This window comes from Acanthopagrus latus, chromosome 4, assembly GCF_904848185.1.
Source record: "Acanthopagrus latus isolate v.2019 chromosome 4, fAcaLat1.1, whole genome shotgun sequence".
Lineage (NCBI taxonomy): Eukaryota > Metazoa > Chordata > Actinopteri > Spariformes > Sparidae > Acanthopagrus > Acanthopagrus latus.
This window is the reverse complement of record NC_051042.1, coordinates 28303572-28322035: the sequence shown is the minus strand read 5'-3', so window position 1 is coordinate 28322035 and position 18464 is coordinate 28303572. Positions and strand designations below refer to the sequence as shown.

Below are 18464 nucleotides of genomic sequence, written 5' to 3'. Positions count from 1 at the left end.
GAGGGAAGCATCTTTGAGAGGAGCACAATACCTGTTTTTTTTTTTTTTATTCTCTCCCCTTAACTCTGAATTTATCTGTTTCTTCCCTCCATCCATCTTCTATTTCTTCTTATTCTTTTACTGCATTCTGCTCCACTCTTCCCATCCCCCTCCGTCTCTTTCTCTCCCTCCCTCTCTCTCTCTTTCTGTTTCTCCCATCCACCCCTCCCTTCTCTTTTCCTTCAGTATTCTCTCCTTCCACTCCCTCCTCCTCCTCCTCCTCCTCCTCCCTCCATCTTCTTTCCCTCTTCCATTCGCTCATCTCCTTGTCAGTCACCTTCCATCTCTTTCCTCTCTCTCTCTCTCTCTCTCCCCTCTCCCCTATCGCACACTCGCATCCTAGTCTGTGCACGAAACAATCTTCCAACACTTTTCTGTACTCATAAAGCTCAGTTGATAAATGAGAGAGTGAGAGATACAAAGGCGCAGAGATGGAGAGAGAGAGAGAAAGAGAGAGAGAGAGAGAGAGAGAGAGAGATGTAGACACAGAGGAAGGACTCGGCAATAGATTGGGCTTCAGGAATAAACAGATAAAGGAAGAGAGACAGACAGGGATAGGCAGAAACAAAGACAAAGAGTGACAGACGGAGACGGAAGAAAAGGAGGGCAAGTGAGGCGGGCAGCAGCCGTAATTTCAGCCCGATACGATGTTGATTTTATTTTTTGTTTTTGTTGTTGTTGTTGTGTGTGTGTGTGTGTGACTTTGAGGTGACTTAGCCCATTTATCACCAGACTATCAAAGAGCCTCAGTGGTGGTATAGTTCTGTTTGTCAGGAGAACGTTTGTTTGTTTGCTCGTGCTGGTGTGACCAGAGTCACAACCGAAAACTGTGCATGAGGAAGGAAGAGGAAGAAGAGGAATAAAAAGAAGAAGAACAGGGACGAGGGGGAGGCGGGCAGAGTAGAAGGCCCCGCCTCCCTTCATCCCTCACGTATAAATAGGAGGCGAACAGAGCCTATTCTCACTCAACACTTGCACTGAAGAATGAGATCCTTAAAGCACCTGAAGCCTCACAGCAGGAGGAGCGTGGTGAGTTCATTGGCTCTCACTCGTAGCATGTTAAGTGGCAGTTTGGCGAGGCGTCGGGGCAACGTGGGTCGAGCTGAAAGACGGGGTTAGAAGACTTGCACACTCGGAGATGCTTTGATTCGGTTGTAGATTTTTGTTCTTTGTTTGTTTTTGTTTTTTTTAAAGTTGTCCGTTTTGTGGATTTTTCCTATTTCGCACTAATTATGAACTGAGTCTGGCATTAACTCATTGCTTTTCTCAACTCTTCTTCCTCATTGCCTCTTATTCTCTCGTCTGTTTCACTTCACCTTTTTTTTTTTTTTTATTCTTTTATTCTGTCTGGCTTTCATTTTGTCATTTTCTTTCTCCCTCTGTCTCCTGGTTGCTCACTGCCTCTCCCTCCCTCCCTCTGTCTCTACATATCCTTCTCTCTCTTTCTTCCTCTTGCTCTCTTTTGACTGCTGCCTCACACTCACCCTCTCACTCTTTCACTCAGCTATCCACTCCCTCCCTCCCTTTCCAGTCTCTCTCTCTTTCTCTCTCTCTGCCTCTCTCCCAGCCTTCCTCCTTCCCTCCTGTCTTCCCTCCCCTCCCCCCCTCCTTATCTCTCCTTCACTCTCCCTCTACCTTTCATATTCTCTTTTTTCCTCTCCCCCTCCCGTCCACGAGACTCTTGCCTGCTCTAAGCTCTCTCTCTCTCTCTCTCTCTGTCTCTCTCCACTCTCCCTCCCTCCCTCTCTGCTTTTTCCTCTCTCCCCTTCTCTGTTCTCCCTCTGCTCTCCTCTGTTTTGTCTTTCCTCTTGCTTTTCCATTCTTTTTTTCTTAATTTCTTAATCTTTCTTAGTTTCTTTTTGTTCTCCCTTTTTCTCCCTCTCTTGCACTTGGATGTGTGTGTGTGTGTGTTTGTGTGTAGATCAGTAGGCCATCTAATCCCCCACAACAGACACACACACATACACACACACACACACACACACACACACACACACACACACACACACTCAGATACACTAGCCATACATGGTTAGCAGGCTGGATTAGGATGGTGTCTTTCATAGTTCCTGTGTCTCAGGCTCGAGATCTCAAGGTTTGCCCTCGGACCTGTCTCGATTCAAGTTGACTTCCTGTACCAGAAGCATTGATTTGGGATGAGGTTAGTCTGTCAGAGGGAATAAGGGGCTTTTGAATTCAAATTCTGTTTATATCTGTCTCCTTCTCCTCCTGTCTGTCTCAACAACCCTCTCAAGGAGACGCTGCGATTGGACGATGAGCCTCAACACCTTTTTTGTCCTTACTGGGTCACTTTTGATAAAGGGCAAGATCTCATGGCATGAGAATGAGCTGCAGCCAAAATGTCATCACTTTCCCACCTTTATCCCAGTTTAGACTGTCGTCCATTTGGTGGATTGACATATGTGTGTTGATCTGAAGTTGGCCAAGAGCAAGTTGTGCTCTTGTTTGGCCTCTCCTAGCCACTTCTGTTCCCAAGTTAGATTTGAGAAATCGGCTCAAACAAAAACAAAACTGACCTTTAGCTAAGATGATCACTGTGTAAAAAATCCAGTTTCATTTATCAACCCCACAATACTGTGCACAGTGAGTCAGAACAAACTCAATTAGCTGACTATATTGTCAGATATATGTCTGTTAATTGCTTCTTTCCATGCTGATGTCTTGCCTCTGTTTGTCGTTCTCTTCCAGGAGGAGGCGAGCCGGCGCCTGGGTAGATGTGAGCCCAAGGTAATGGCCAGGCTGGTGGACATAGGCACACAGACAGATCCAGTAGTTGTGCTGTCCTTGGCCCAGGCTGCCGTGCTAGGTCTCATCTCCCAGAATGAAGTGTTTGGAGCTACCATTGCACCTAACGGCTTCTACACCGGTGAACCCAAAGAGTCCCCTGCGCCACCAGTAGACGGAGTCGACTACGAGTACGCAGACCAGCTTATCGGAGCCAACGGAGATTACCTCGGAGATAACTTGGGAGAAGACGGTCAGATGCAACCCAGCTGCAGTCAGAGGAGGTGGCAGCAGGGGCCGCCCCAACATCCGGATGCGAAAATGGTCGGCCCAGATCGTCACGGCCTGCAAGGCGGTGACGTGTCCTCGTCCCATGTGAAAGGGGAAGGGGTGAACTCTGGAATGTCCTCCTGCGTCCACATGCTTAATAATTTGGCACCCAGAGGTGGTTTGGTACAGGTGGATCCAGCCTCCCTCAGAGGCACCAACAAGAACTGTTCAGAGTGTGAGCGGGAGGCGTCCACACAGCAGCAAGCCGGCACACATGTTCACCCTCCTCCCCCCCAGGTGGTCCACAGAGGCGGGGAGCAGCAGGGCCACAGGGGACTGCAGGGCCAACGCCCTATGGGGGGCCACGTTCGAAGTGGCAGAGAGGATGAAGAGGAGGTAGAACACCAGGGGAACAACATGATGAAGCCCACACAGCAGGAGGAAGCTATCAGCAGCTACTTCCAGACCAGTGAAGTGGGCAGCTATGATTCTACAGAAATGGGCATGGGGGGCGAGTACGAAGACGGCAGCCAGAACATGATGTGGACAGACGGGAGTGGAGGTGGGCAGCAACCGCAGCCTCCGCACCCGCAGCCTCCTCGACGGCACGGCGGCCGCAGAGTGGACCGGCTGGATATCAACATCCAGATCGATGAATCTTACTGCGTGGACGTGGGAGATGGTCTGAAGCGCTGGAAGTGCCGCATGTGTGATAAATCGTACACCTCCAAGTACAACCTGGTCACACACATCCTGGGCCACAACGGCATCAAACCACACGCCTGTCCACACTGCGGGAAACTCTTCAAGCAGCCCAGTCATCTTCAAACCCACCTGCTCACCCACCAAGGTACGCGGCCCCACAAGTGCACCGTCTGCAAGAAGGGCTTCACCCAGACGAGCCACCTGAAGCGACACATGCTGCAACACACTGACGTCAAACCCTACAGCTGCCGCTTCTGCCGCCGCGGCTTCGCCTACCCCAGCGAGCTACGAGCGCACGAGGTGAAGCACGAGCGCGGACGCTGCCATGTCTGCTCGCAGTGCGGCATGGAGTTCCCCACCTACGCCCACCTCAAGCGTCACCAGACCAGCCACCAGGGCCCCCACACCTTCCAGTGCACCGAGTGCAACAAGTCGTTCGCCTACCGTAGCCAGCTTCAGAACCACCTCCTGAAGCACCAGAGCCCGAGGCCTTACACTTGCTCCCAGTGCGGCCTGGAGTTCGTGCAGCTCCACCACCTACGTCAGCACTCGCTCACTCATAAGGTACTGACACCGCCGCCGGACACTTGCAAATCTAACCTTAGACATCTTTAGACTATTATGGGTTTTTCTTTTGTCATGTAAAAGAAAATTACACACGAGAAAAGAGGATCACCAAAGGGAGGCTACCACACCTCTGTTGTCACCCTCAGTTCATCTTCTGTCCTTTACCCACTGAGCTCTGGGTGAAGTAGGCAGGTAAGAGCACTTAACTGGGCAGACATCCCAACTCTGTGTTCTTTTGTGGAAGATTTTTGTTGTGACTCAGTCTCTCAGAGACACCGGTGCAGTGGTTAGCACTGTCGCCTCTGGGTTTGAACCCGCAGGCCTGTATGGAGTTTGCCAGTTCTCTGTCTGTGACTGTGTGGGTTTCCTTCGGGGGCTCCGACTTCTTCCCATCGTCCAAAGACATGCAGGTTAATTGGAGACTCTAAATTGTCCGTCGGTGTTCATCTGAGCATGAGTGGCTGTTTGTGTCCATGTGTCAGCCCACGGTGTACCCCACTCCTTGCACAATGTCAGCAGAAATTGGCTGTAGCCCCCACCCCCAACGCCCTCCAAAGGATGAGCGGTTATAGATGATGGATGGTCGATAGCACCCAACTTTAATGTTTAATGAAAGAATAGTAAGCTACTTCACCAACAACACACGAAGGACATACGTTTTTCATCTACGTGATGCTTTTATCGCTGTAGTGCTAACAACACTGGATCAGTGCTCATTTTTGCAGCACAGTTAATCTCCCATTCACAACTCAATAGAGCAAGCTCCAGGATGTGTGTCCGGGGGAAATCATCATCAAGAGAATTGAGTTTTATAGCTTTTGAAAGAAGGTTGTTCATGTTAACAAATCAGGACTGATCTGATCTGCCAGATAATTCTCCTGTAAGCCTTCAAAAAAATACCCTCAAAATATGTTTTAATTACCAGATTCTTTTGCAAAACATGCAGCGTGCCCTGTAGAGATGTTATGACCCTGTGATTGGAAAAAGCTTCCCCCAATTAATGTGCAGCGTGCAATTTCTACCGAGGAATAGATATGTCAGCTCCGTGCTCGCGTTTTCACAAAGATGTGTACATCTACAATACTGAGCGTCTTCGTGTACTCCTCATTATAGTCCTCGTCTGAATGAAATGTCTGTAATTGCTCGGTGCCCCCTGCCTGTTTTACACACATGCAAGCAATTACTGTCACACACACAGGTGAGGAAGACAGAGATGAGGACGCTGAGATCACAGTTCATTCAGTATAACCACAGGGCTGTCTTCTCTCCATTTCCCCCTCAGTTTGAAGCCTCGACGATTCACTTGCATCCTAAAATCTGCAGCATGTGTCGCCTGGACATTTTTCTTCACTCAGTCAGAGCACATATGTAAAGATCGTTTCAGCGGGTCTCCAATATAAATTACACACAAAGGAAAAATGGTGAAAAAAAGGATTTGGCTTAATTTGATTACTTTGAGGGGAACACAAAATCTAAACCACACTCATCATCGAAATGAGAGAGCAGCCAGTATTCTCAGTGGACAGGACATTCTCTTTGGTGGCTTGTGTGTTAGTCCTCTCCTTGCTCCCCCTGGTGGACGACAGCGACACAGCACCGTGTGCTGTGCAGACAGTGGGTGGACTGACAGTCTGCCAGATCTGTCTGCTTATACAAACACTGTCTCTCAGCACACTAGTGACCTGTAATACATATTTGTTCTCCTCAATAACCCAGAATCCAGTTATTCAAACCCGTTCCTTTTTTTTTCATCTGCTGTCACTGACTGCAGAGGGGAGTGTATTGCGCAGAGGCACATTTATTTGTATACAAGCCTCAAGGACTCAGATGCTGTGAATTGTCTGCTCTTGTGACCCGCTTCTCTATGTTTGTACATTTCCTGTCGCATGCGGTTGAGGATATTACGGGAACAGAATAAGGAGAGAAAAAAAAAAGAAAAAAGAAGGCTTGTTTATGCTTCTGCACAGGCAGCAGTCGACGTCTGTGGGCATTATGCTTTTGGTTGTCTGTCAATCTGTCCGTCCCATTTTTGTCTCAGAAACAACTCGTGGGAATTTCTTCAGATTTGGCACAAATGTCTACTTGGACTCGAGGATGAACTAGTTTGTGGTGGTCAAAGGTCAAGGTCACTGTGACCTCAGACAACGCGTTTTTGGCCATAACTTGAGAAGTCATACGCTAATTATCATGATATTTCACACAACTGTCAAACAGGATAATATGAATAAGTGATGACATTTGATATCCAACAGGTCAAAGGTCAGCTTCACTGTGATGTCATAATGTTCAGCAAAAACACTTTTCTGGCCATTGTTCAACATCATAACTCAGGAACAGAAGGGGATGTTGTCACCATATTTCACATTTGGTCAGATACTGAATTGGTGACAGTAAACTTGGCTGCTCACCTTGAAGCTGTGGAGGATTTACAGCTCTGTCCTGCTGGGTTGAACTTGTGTGTGAAGCATCCACGATTTCAATTTTTTTATCTTCTTTGTTTTCTATCAGGATCAGCTTTTATTACCCAAGCATGTAAAAACATACAAGGAATATGACTCTGATTTGTAACCCAACTTTGTTCACCTTTTGAAGATTTTTAATATTAACCATAATAATCAGGTAATAACACAAACTCAGAAATATTTTCAGCATTACTCAATAAAAATGCGGTTCTCTGGGGAAAACAAGGAGCTCAGAACACTGTTTGAAGCTAGAAAGGTGGCAGGGTCCGCCAATTATAAACAAAGCTTAACAGCGTGAAACTGTGTTGTCCTTTAAGGTCATTTTGTTTATTCAGTTTGTTTTTAAGCCTACACAAATTAAATAATGTGTCTTTTCTGAGTCTGGACAGATGTGGATGTAATATGGTTGGTGATGTTTTAAACCACAGATGTTAATTCTAGTTTAAGCCTATATTTGTACAATTTTGGGAAAAGTGGAACCTTTTTAAAAGTTTTCCGAATTAACCATCAGCTGTTTCTTGTTCACAATGTGCCCATGGATGTACAGAAAACAGAAAATCACTGGATCACTTTGATAATGAAGGCAACTTAAAAGCATGATATTTCTCAGGCAAGTCCTGGAATTTTTTTTTTTTAATGATTTCTAAGCGAATATATGGACGTTTGAAGTCCAAAAGTATGCGTTTTGAGTCAAAGAAGGGATGTGATTTTATGATACTCAAAGGATTTTAAAGAACCTTAATTGCCTCCATGAACTGTTTGCTGCTGCTGCTGCTGCTGTGGCCGACAACTGCTGTTAATGATCTGGCCGAATCAGTGGTCAAACTGTAATAACTAGCTTCCTGTTGCTTTCAGAACACCAGCATGCAGCTGCCCCTTTCACCTCACCCAGTATTTATCTTCGCCTTTGCATCTCACAGTTTAAATACCAGTGCATTATATTATAAATTTGCTTCTATCTCTCCTCTAATGGACAGTGTATCCAGGAGAAAAAAATCTCACACACACACACACACACACAATGCTATATTTGAATGATTAACCCTTTCCTTCTGTTTGGCCTCTGCAGGGGATGAAGGGCCACAAGTGTGACGTGTGCTCTCGGGAGTTCACCCTGTCGGCCAACCTGAAGAGGCACATGCTCATCCACAACAGCGTCCGGCCCTTCCAGTGTCACGTCTGCTTCAAGAGCTTCATCCAGAAACAGACTCTCAAGACCCACATGATCGTCCACCTGCCCGTGAAGCCGTTCAAATGCAAGGTGAGCAGTTTGAACTATTGAACGATGACAGCGAGTGGAACATTTTTTAATTTATTTGGGGCGTGAAATTAGATGTTTTAATTCATCTTGATTTAATCTAACAGGATTATGTGAAGAGGAGAAGTGAGAAAATAAGATGCTAGGATTTAGTTAGGTACTTTGATGTCAGTGGTTTTGTGAGAACGATGTTCTTACAGTTGGTTTGTGGCAACAACTAGACAGGATGTTTTGACCGTGAACCACCATCTGCAGGTAGCTGCTGTGACAAACATCTGAAGATGTGGTGTCTTTAGTCATCAGTGTCTACATGATTGGTTGCTTTTTTTCCCCCAGGTATGTGGCAAGTCTTTCAACAGAATGTACAACCTGCTGGGGCACATGCATCTCCACGCAGGCAGCAAGCCCTTCAAGTGTCCTTACTGCACCAGTAAGTTCAACCTGAAGGGAAACCTCAGCAGGCACATGAAGGTCAAGCACGGCATGGACGTCTCACCAGAAGGACAAGGTGAGGCCTAACTGTACATAAACTGTATTCTGAAAGAGGTTTTGTAGTGCAATTGTATAGAAATAATAACGTAAAGGGAAATAGCTCAAGGCAAGAACTAATTTCTATCATAATTATAGCAATAAAATACTGTGAAACATAATGTGCAACCTTTATGGGTAATGTTGACTCGGGATCTCCTTCAGCATGTAAAATTATACTTGGTGTAAGATGAACTGTGTCTTTGGAAACTTACTTTATAAATTACTTTGTTTTACTTACAGAAGTTCTTCCAGAAATGGATAACCAGGGGGAGTATGAAGGACAGAACTTCAGCTTTACATCACCAGACAGTATGGACAATGGTGGCTCCCAAAACCTCACTAAACTTACTACAGCAAACATGGAGGACATGGAGGAGTATTACAATTTCGGGAAGGATACGAGCAGCTACACTACACCCTGAGAGGTGACGGACCAGAGGACATGTTTTGGGTTTTTCTCGAAAAAGGCAAAAGGAAAGTACAGAGTTGTTTGGGAGACACCGGGGGAAGGGGTTTTCATTTAGTTTTGGCCTCCTTCCAGAAGAGCCAGAACTGCCGGACTCTGATGGGAGGCCAGGAAGGAGACGCACTTCAAAGGAGACGTTTCAGCTCTGCTGCCCACAGCAGAGACACACTGAGACTGTTGACGCGCTCTGGAGCTCCTTTTTTGGGGATTACTGCGCTCACCGACTCAAAAAGACTCTCACTGGCGGACAGTCGAATCTCTATGTTGTGTGTATGTATCAGTTATTTGAGAAAAAAAAAAAGAGAAAACACTTGCAGCTGCAGAGCCCTCAGTTACGTTCGATGTGATAGAAATTTGTTTACCATTTTGCCAATTTTTTTTTTCTCGTCATTCACAACCAATGTATGCCCTTATAATTTTGACTGAAAGTGCCAGCTAGATACATTCGCGATGACGCTTCCACCGTGTCAGCTATTTACTCACTGTATATCTAACTTTTGATACATAGTCACAACATACTCATAGGTTTGAATGCTCTTACTAAACAGTTCCTAATTGTAGTTTCCCGTTTCCTGCGCGGCGCTCAGTTTGAAACAGGCCGGTCAGGACGTTGCACGGGACGTTGAAGCCTTTATTTTGACGGGGCACTTGCTACCAAAGTTGCTACTGTCCCATGTCGGCTGGTACCAGAAAACAAAAGTTACCGACATGTAAAGCCCCCCTGCCATGTCCTCACTGTACAAATGATTCTTCGACATGCAGTGTGTTCACCCACAGATCTTTTTAGTTTCACATGGTTTAGCTTTATTATTGATCTATCCCGTGTAGTGAATATACTGCTCTAGTTTTTGAATTACCGAGTGAACAATACAAAAGCACTTTTTTCATCGAGGCCCGTCATTTTTTCTGTGAAGGCTGTTCTTCGGCAGCGGTGAACTCAGTTGCCTCGAGGAAGAGCTGAAGGAGACGAAGATCGTAGATTCTTCCAAACCTCCATAACGGCAATATTATTAAACACAAACGGCTTCTCAGTAGGGTTTCGTTTTGTTTTGTTTTTTGTAAACTGCAGTTTTCTTGATATGGATATTTCACAGCTGTCAGTTCAGATGCAAATTGAAGAATGAGCAGTTTGTACGGAGATTTTTTTTCATTGTTTGTAGTTTCAGCGCTCCTAAATCCAGGACTGATTTCACTTCGCTTTCAATTCAGTTAGTTCAGAAAGATATTTCCCTCTCAACAAAATAAAAAAAAAAAAGACTGAAAATCCATTCTGGAGATTTAAAAGAAGAAGATAAATAGTTTGGAGGCCCTGGTTACATTTGGAGTGGTTGAATTGAAAGTGGACTGACACCGGTCCTGCTCTTCATTATTCTGTTTTGGGGATGACAGTCAGCTCCCCCTGTCCTGCCATGCAGGTCAGCCTTGATATGCACACTAAACCAGAGGAATGGACTTCTAGTTCTTTTTTGAAATGAGGAATATCAAACTGAGACCTCATGGAAATTGACCATGAATTATTTAATAAAGGTTCTCTAGTTTAAATGATGAGACTGGTGTTTTAATCTGTCACTGGGGGTAATCCTCACAGTCGAGTATTTTTAGCCACGCTGGCCGCTCTGTGTGTGGCGGTTTCTGTCTGTTTTTGATCACCGCTTTGGTCCAATCAGATCAGAAGGATTGCCATGAAATTTGGTGCGGACGCTCGTGGTCCCTGGAGGATGAATCCCTCTGACTTTGGTGACGTTTCCTGAAGCGCCACCACGAGACCGACATTTGTGGTCTGAAAGCAACTCAATCATCTTTCGGCTGGGAGCATTCACACATTCACGTCCCCTTCAGAATGAATTCTAAGGTCCAGTGTGGAGGATTTAGTGGCATTTTTTATTTTACATACATACAACAGCTCCCTGGCGAAGTTGTGGTAGATGGATGTGCACAGAGTTTTCACAAGTAGTTAATCCCACTTTAAGTGGCCTTCAGTGGTAATATTTCCAGTCGAGTTCAGAGTTGTTTGGAACGCAGCACAAGGTCAGGAGAAACACAACAATTCTTAGTTCCACTTGATTTTACGTTAATGAAATCATCATTCTTAATACTATATTCCATTCCTGCCAGTCGAGCCTCTAAACTAGACACTGGACCGCTGGTTTATAAACACACACCTGTAAAAAAATTATATTCCCATCCGCCTCGGCTCTTCATTGCCTTCAATGCTAATTCGCAAACGTTTGTGATTTAAGATGATGAATGAAGACAGCGATAATGATAATCATGAGCATTAAGTGTAAAAACAAACAGAATGGTTGTCTCGGAACATTTCTGAAATCCAGACGTTAGTTAATAAGTTTTGTTATAATCACCAGCCCCATCCTCATCAATGTGTCCTGTTTTTATTCATACCATGCAGTCAGCTGGTGGAGGGGTTAGTGCCTTGCTTTAGGACACTTAGATGTTGTGGGTCAGGTCTGCTGCCTTCCTGAAGCCTCAGTCCGCTCCGGTGAGGACCTTGGACTGATCCTACAGCGTTTCACAGATGCTATGCATCTTGCACGGATTATACTTCCATAGGAAATCATTTCCCAGGACGTGATCGATCAATTTGCTCTGAGATATGACTCTTTTATGGCCGCACATCACAGTAAGTGGGACGTTCCTGACCACTTACCAGTTCCATGGGAACGTTCTGCCAGGAGGAAATTAAAAAATAGAGGGAAAGGGTAATCTAAATGCTAATTTCTGGTAATTTTATGATAGAGGCACCTTGTTCATTTTCTTCGACTTATTAGAGACTGAGAGAGAGAGAGTGGCATATTCCCCGCTGAGCGCTTCAGTTATAAAGTTAGCGGATGTCTGGACTTTTTAAGATTGAGAGTGAACGGCAAGAATAATGTGATATGTTCTGTCAGTGTTTCTGCTAACTTCAGTAAGATCAGCAGCCGGGCCTGATGAGATCTTTTCCGAATGAGTCTGCTTTGGTAACTTAATAGATAATTACGCTTGATAACATAATGAATACCATGTAGGATGTACAGAAACCTTGCCAAAAGGCTAATTAAGGTAACCTGTGATTGGCAATTAACCTGACACAATCTGAATTGTCCTCCTGCACCAAGCTTCAGTTTCTCCTTCTCTTCAGCCGTCAGTAATTATCTGCATGTGCAATTTTGCCCGGAATCAGTTCCAACATGAGCAGTTAGCAAGTTAAAGCCAGTGCTACAATGAAGGATGAGCCTTCACACACACAGCCAGCACACAGCTGTCTGACTGGGACCATGTCGACATCTGTTGGTGATGCACTGCAGAGCTTTGCCTCGACTCCCATCAGCTCCGGCCCCCTGCTGGTGCTAACACCACTCGCTGTCATGCGCTGCTGAGTGCATGCGACGCCTGCTAGATGAGCGAGCGCACAGCACAGAGCCAATGCACCGCTGGATGGATTGTGTGCGGAAGTGCATGAAATTAAAAAAAGTCAAATTGCATCGCATGCGGATGGTGTTTACTGTTAGTGATTCTGGCTTCAACATCTGGATTTGACATCTGGCTGGAGCCCCTGTAAGACTTACTCTTTAATGCCTGCTGGCGGAGTTTAAATTGAGCTCTTTCTTTCACTAATGTCTCATTAAATCTTTCTCAAAGTTTCTCTAGAAGGCTTCATAGTAAGAGAACACCCCCAGGTTTCAGGATAACAGCACTGAGCAGTGTTTCTGCTGCAGTGAAGAACAAAATGACAACCAAGCTGCTTTTTCTGGGGTGATTAAGGATCACTATTTGTTTTTATTATTAAACAAGTTTTATTCCTTTTTTGTACATACAGGTCCCTGAAGACATCTTCTTATCAAAAGTGAAAATATATGATACGATGATATGACACTGTCATGAAAATTTGACTTTAGGATTAATATTAATTCTTACAGTAAAATCACTTAACTGTGTGATACAAAACTGGACTGTTGGCAGCAGGAAAGGCACAAAACCACGGGCACAGCAACGTGTCTGTGAGCTTACAAATAAAGAAAGTGCACATAAAGTAGCAAACTTTGGTCCTTCAAAATTTCATATAAAAAGGTTTATACAAAACAGATGGTAAGAATGAGCTTCAAATCTAAAGACAGGCAAGTATTTCTTCTGATTGTTCTTCATTTGCCCAGAGCTTTGTCCAGGTTGGTTCTGATTGCGTCCAGGAAGTCTGACGTGTTGACGTAATGTTCATTCAGCTTGCAGCTGCAGGATCACAGAGCAGGTGTTACAGTTTCAATAAGTCTTCAAATGCTTCCTCACGTCAAAACCATCAGAAAAAAAGTGAACACATACACAGACTTTACAAAATGTTAACTCACTTTGCCAAGCCATGGATGCAGCCTGCGAGGTCCTTGGTCATCACACCATTTTCCACCGTCGCCACGCAGACTTTCTCTAACGTCTGGGAGAACCTGGAGGGCGACGACGCAGGGTGACACATGGTTATGAGGTAAAGTCACGTAAACATACTCCACATAAGGAAAGTCACTAAATTATCACATAACGCACTTTATCAAGTCTGGATTTCCGTCCAGTTTGCCTCGGTGCTCCAGCCCTCTGGTCCAAGCGAAGATGCTCGCGATGGGATTGGTGCTGGTCGGTCTTCCCTACAGAGCAAAGACACGACACTGACTAAAAACTGATCGTCCTGTTATTTAGATGCATTTAGATCTATTGAATCTACTGTTTTTTGAGACATTAGCACAACTGTCCCTTTTACAATTGACTTCCTAAATGAAGAACTCGCAGCATAACCTGAGATTTACTGTTAATGACAGTGATCACTGAAACAGAACAATAAAAATCAGCTTTAACTCTGATTTTAACTGCTGAAAACATCACACATGACAAAATGCTGAAGACAATCATCTGTGGGAATAAAAAAACATTTCCGACATCATGACAAAACTAAAAATGAAGCACAACAACAAACACTGTATGTAACAGCTCAACTGCAGTTCAGTACATTAGTTCTGATGCTGACTGAACAACTATCATACTGACACCATTTCAGCATAATTATAATATAAAAATGTTATGCTTCTTTTAACACTAGTCCCCATTTCTGCATTTCACCTTCTTTTCAAAACTTTGAGGAAGGTGAAGAGGAGCTCAGACTGGGTGCAATTGTTATTACTTAATAAGTAATGAGTCTGTTAACTAAGACAAAAATAAAATTAAACCAGCTTTGAACATTTAAAGTGTCTAAAGGTAAGTGGTAAATCTTTAAAATATTTGGATAAATAACTCGGGAAAGCTTTTTTTAATGGATACATGACAGTTTCCCTCTAACTGGTATTTGAAAAGTGTGAACTAGATTCCAATTTTATCTATAACCTTCGGCCTACAACTTAATCTAACCTCATAGACCGAAAAAACCTCAATGAGTTCACTGAAAACTTTGCTGCGGTCAAACTGTGCATCACTTTGCAAACATTTGCTCAATCTCGTGTACCTATGAGGTCAAATTAGTTCCAGCAAAGCTAGAAGTACAAGAACTGACACACACGCTAACAAACAAACACAGTGCTCTTAGTTCCTAAACTCAGAACACTCCCGCGGTGCGGTGGACCTTACCCTCTGGTGTTCGCGGTAGTGCCTGGTGACGGTGCCGTGGGCAGCCTCGGCCTCGATGGTCTTTCCATCAGGGCACACTAGCACTGATGTCATGAGACCCAGAGAACCAAAACCTGGACACAACACAAAAAGAAGCCCAAACAAAAAACACGCAACGTGGGTCAGATGCAGACGATATCACCCTGTGAGCGAGCCGAGCGACACCGCAGCTGCCTCCTCGTTCCTGAGATTGAAGTGCACTCACCCTGAGCCAGGATGTCCGACTGCACGTCTCCATCGTAATTCTTGCAGGCCCAAACGAATCCTCCGGAAGACTTCAGCACCTGGGCCACCATGTCGTCAATGAGACGGTGCTCGTACCAGATCTTCAGCTTGTCAAACTCTGGCTTGTACTGCCTGAAAAAGACAGAATAATAAAAGTGTCTCCTCGGTGCTGAACTGTTGATTTCAGCTGCCTGACTACGGACCAATAAACCTGTACAGAACAACGTTTGTTCCTCTGGTTTTACCACATTAAACTGTGATGAGTCTGTTTTAATAAAACAAGTGTGTCCAGTCTGAATTCCTCATCTGTTCAGTGTCTTACTTCTCGAAGATTTCCTCAAAGATGTCTTTGAAGCGGCCGTCGTACGCCTTGAGGATGGTGTTCTTGGTGCTCATGTACAGAGGCCACTTCTTCTGGATGGCGTACTGGAAGCAGCTGTGAGCAAATCCAGTGATGGACTGTACGAAGAAGATGTAATAGAAGGTCAAAACGTCACATAAAATGACACAGTTTTCTTTTAACAAATTCTCTTCAAACACGGACCTCATCTGTGTTGTACATTCCCATCCCACAGCCCCCCGCGGTGAAGTTGTACACCTCCCACTCCTTCTTCTGGCTTCCATCAGCTGGAGAAAACACCATCTTGAACTTGCCGGGCTGGTCGACAACAAAGTCCGTGGCCCTGTACTGAGAGATTAAAGCATCACACGTGTAATGCGTCACACATTTGCATCTGTTTGGATGCCTCTTTGCGAAAAAGAGCACACGCGTGTTAGCACGTCCTACCTGATCGCCAAAAGCATGTCTGCCAATTGTGATGGGCAGCGTCCAGCCGGGAACCAGGCGAGGGATGTTTTTACAAAGGATTGGCTCACGGAACACCGTGCCGCCCAAGATGTTCCGGATGGTTCCATTAGGACTCTTCCACATCTTCTTTAGCTTAAACTCTGGGGAGAGAATAAATAAGATATTTATTAGCATTTACTGTATTATTAACAAATAACAAATATATAGTAATTATTGCTATTCGAAAATCTAAAGCATATGGAAGACACCACCCAAATCAGAAATGAATGAAGAAATGAACACATGGCTTGATAAATTAAATAATATGCCATTAATGATTTTTTTTTTTTCTGTATTTATATCCGGTTTATGTTCCATTCACAATTCCTCTACTTCTACAAATGTCTTTATTTCTTTATTTTATTTTTTACATTTACTTACACATTTCTGTTTCATTATGAGTAAATGAAGCAGGAATATCATTTATATGTCACATGTGATAAATTAATTAACTCGTGCATTTATTTGTAATATCATTTTCTAGCATTTAATGGCATGTTAATTGATTTTTATTCAAATTTACCCTCAACTCGGGCCTCGTCTGGGGTGATGGTGGCACACTTGACGGCCACGTTGTACTTCTTGGTTGCCAGAGCGGAGTCGATGGTGACCTGGTCATCTGTCTGGTCGCGGTAGGGCAGACCCAGGTCGTAGTACTTCAGCTCGACTTCAACGTTGGACAGGATGAGCTGCGTGTGTCGACAGGATGTGGATGTGTTATTTGACTGAGGACGGCATCGCACAGCAGCCACACAAACACAAGCAGCGTTTCTAATGTTTATAGGTCAGCTGACAGATTCTTTATCATTGGATTAATTGGTAAGGCAGTCGAGCTGTATTAGTCTGTTAAATTTTTCGGCACATTATCATAAACAAATGGCAGATTTCTGTTGATTATACTTTAGTCCATAGTTATTTGCAACAGGTGTTTACAAACCTTTGCTCATAAAACGCTTTATGAATCATGTTACTGCTTGTTATCAGTGCAATGACTATTAACTAAGTTTGATTAACTATAAATCTAACATTTATTAATGATTTTTTTTAAAAATCAAATTACCTTCTCTTTGATGAACTCCCATATGATGCGAGTCATCTCATCTCCATCCATCTCCACCACCGGCTGGTCCACCTTGATGCGCTTTGTGGCATCTGAAACATTTACAGTCACATCAATGATGATATCAACTATGGGTGTAACGACACATTGATCCAGACCTATATATCGATTCAATGATTCAATAGCATCGTTGCAAAATAAAAACGTTGATTCATAGCGCCGGCCTCGTTAGCATACGCCTTTATTTTGAAAGTCTTCTTGAGTTCCTTCTGGCTGATGTGCGTCCATCCCTGGTTTGAGTCCTTTAAAAGTCACATCCCTGCCTTTAAGCTCATCATCACGTCAATAAAATCCCTAAAACGGCAACATTTCACGGACCTGTGTGTCCGATTTAGTCACATCTGGCGGTGAGGTTGTCGACAGTGACCAACTGAACACCCCTCGTCTCACTCTAGATCTTCCGAGCTTGTACAGTGACCGCTAAAAACAGTGGAGTGGGTGGAGTCTTTTCAAAGGCCCGCTGCCTTTAAAAGGCTCATGCTAAGGCGACGAAAACATTCTTATTTCCAGGCGAGTACACAATAATTAAAACACAACATCCCTGCTAAACAGACCCGACCCACCCTAAATCCTACACACTGGACCTTTAACGCCTGTGACACCTGTCTGATCCACTACAGAACCACCAGACTACAGGCCTGCATTTTGTTTTATATCCCCGACAGTGAACTCCACACAGCCTGACCTTGGGATTATATGGCGGCTGTGATAGCAGTAATTACCTGTCAGGGCCCTTTTGGAACCAGACAACAGGTGGACTCACACACCTTTAGGTTGACTCTATTTAAAGATCTATAACTTTCTGTTCCGCTTACAGATCCGCATGTGTCTATGATTCAGTGAGGCGCAGAAACAGGTTTGGTTTAATGATTGGTCCTCTCAGGAGTTCATGTATGATTCACTGGTGGCAGCTCGCCCATCAGCCACATCGACTTCCAGCAGGTTTCTTTTCTTTTTTCTTTTTTTTTTCTACCGTCACCTTCTTCATCAACACTCACTCACACGACTCTCACCGTGTTGTTACACAAAAGCACGCGACCGCAGCAATGTTGTGTATCCGGCTGTAAATACGCACCACGGTGGATTTGTATTTGAGTCATACAGTCGCGTTTTTTTTTGTTTTTTTTTTTAAATTTAGTCGACAGCGGACTTACAGTTCCTCCTCTGCTGGAGGCGGACGGCGGCCGGGGAGAGGACGGCGGGGCTCTGCGACAGTCCGGCGGCTGCGCTCCTCGACACGGTGCTCAGAGCTTTCAGGTAACCCGCCATGCTGAGGGAGGGTGATCAGGGTCACACACACGGGACACGGTTCTCTGTTATGAATGGACAGCAGTGCCGGTACAGCCCGTTAAACCCGTGACGCTCCTAATCTTCTTCTTGTGGGTTTTTATGGAGGTTTCACTGAGCCCGCGATGCGCACACCGCCTCCTGCTGTACCACAGGGCACAGTTAGACACACCGTGCCAGGTGAATGGAGACGTCACCGGAATGGCGCTCTGTAGAGCGCATACCTGCGCCCACGCACCTTTTATCCAGCTGGTTTGGTCAACTCCAGACCAGCTTGTTAATGTCTTGGTGCTGAAATCCCCAAAGGA

The 18464-nt window shown here is 44.8% G+C and overlaps 2 protein-coding genes across 4 annotated transcripts in view; one reads left to right on the top strand and one right to left on the bottom strand.

The window, feature by feature from the left end:
* Positions 1-10591, top strand: part of znf710b (zinc finger protein 710b) — a 29198-nt gene extending 18607 nt beyond the window's left edge. For 2 of the 3 annotated variants that reach the window (XM_037094367.1, XM_037094368.1), the window contains 4 exons: positions 2749-4323; positions 7858-8049; positions 8383-8554; positions 8818-10591. In XM_037094367.1, the coding sequence (XP_036950262.1) occupies positions 2791-4323; positions 7858-8049; positions 8383-8554; positions 8818-8999 (2079 nt within the window). In that variant the 5' untranslated portion in view covers positions 2749-2790 and the 3' untranslated portion in view covers positions 9000-10591. Of the gene's footprint in view, positions 1-951; positions 1069-2748; positions 4324-7857; positions 8050-8382; positions 8555-8817 lie in introns of those variants that run through there. The other variant, XM_037094366.1, reaches the window with a different exon arrangement.
* Positions 10592-12783: 2192 nt separating this feature from the next.
* LOC119017606 (isocitrate dehydrogenase [NADP], mitochondrial-like) lies at positions 12784-18294 on the bottom strand. The gene is made up of 11 exons (XM_037094369.1): positions 18024-18294; positions 16810-16901; positions 16273-16438; positions 15690-15850; positions 15447-15590; positions 15225-15361; positions 14883-15034; positions 14639-14751; positions 13571-13668; positions 13381-13473; positions 12784-13264 (listed from the first exon to the last, which is right to left on the bottom strand). Exons 1-11 carry the CDS (start codon positions 18136-18138, stop codon positions 13180-13182), a joined length of 1356 nt encoding a protein of 451 aa, XP_036950264.1. The 5' UTR covers positions 18139-18294; the 3' UTR covers positions 12784-13179.
* Between the last annotated feature and the right edge of the window lie 170 nt (positions 18295-18464).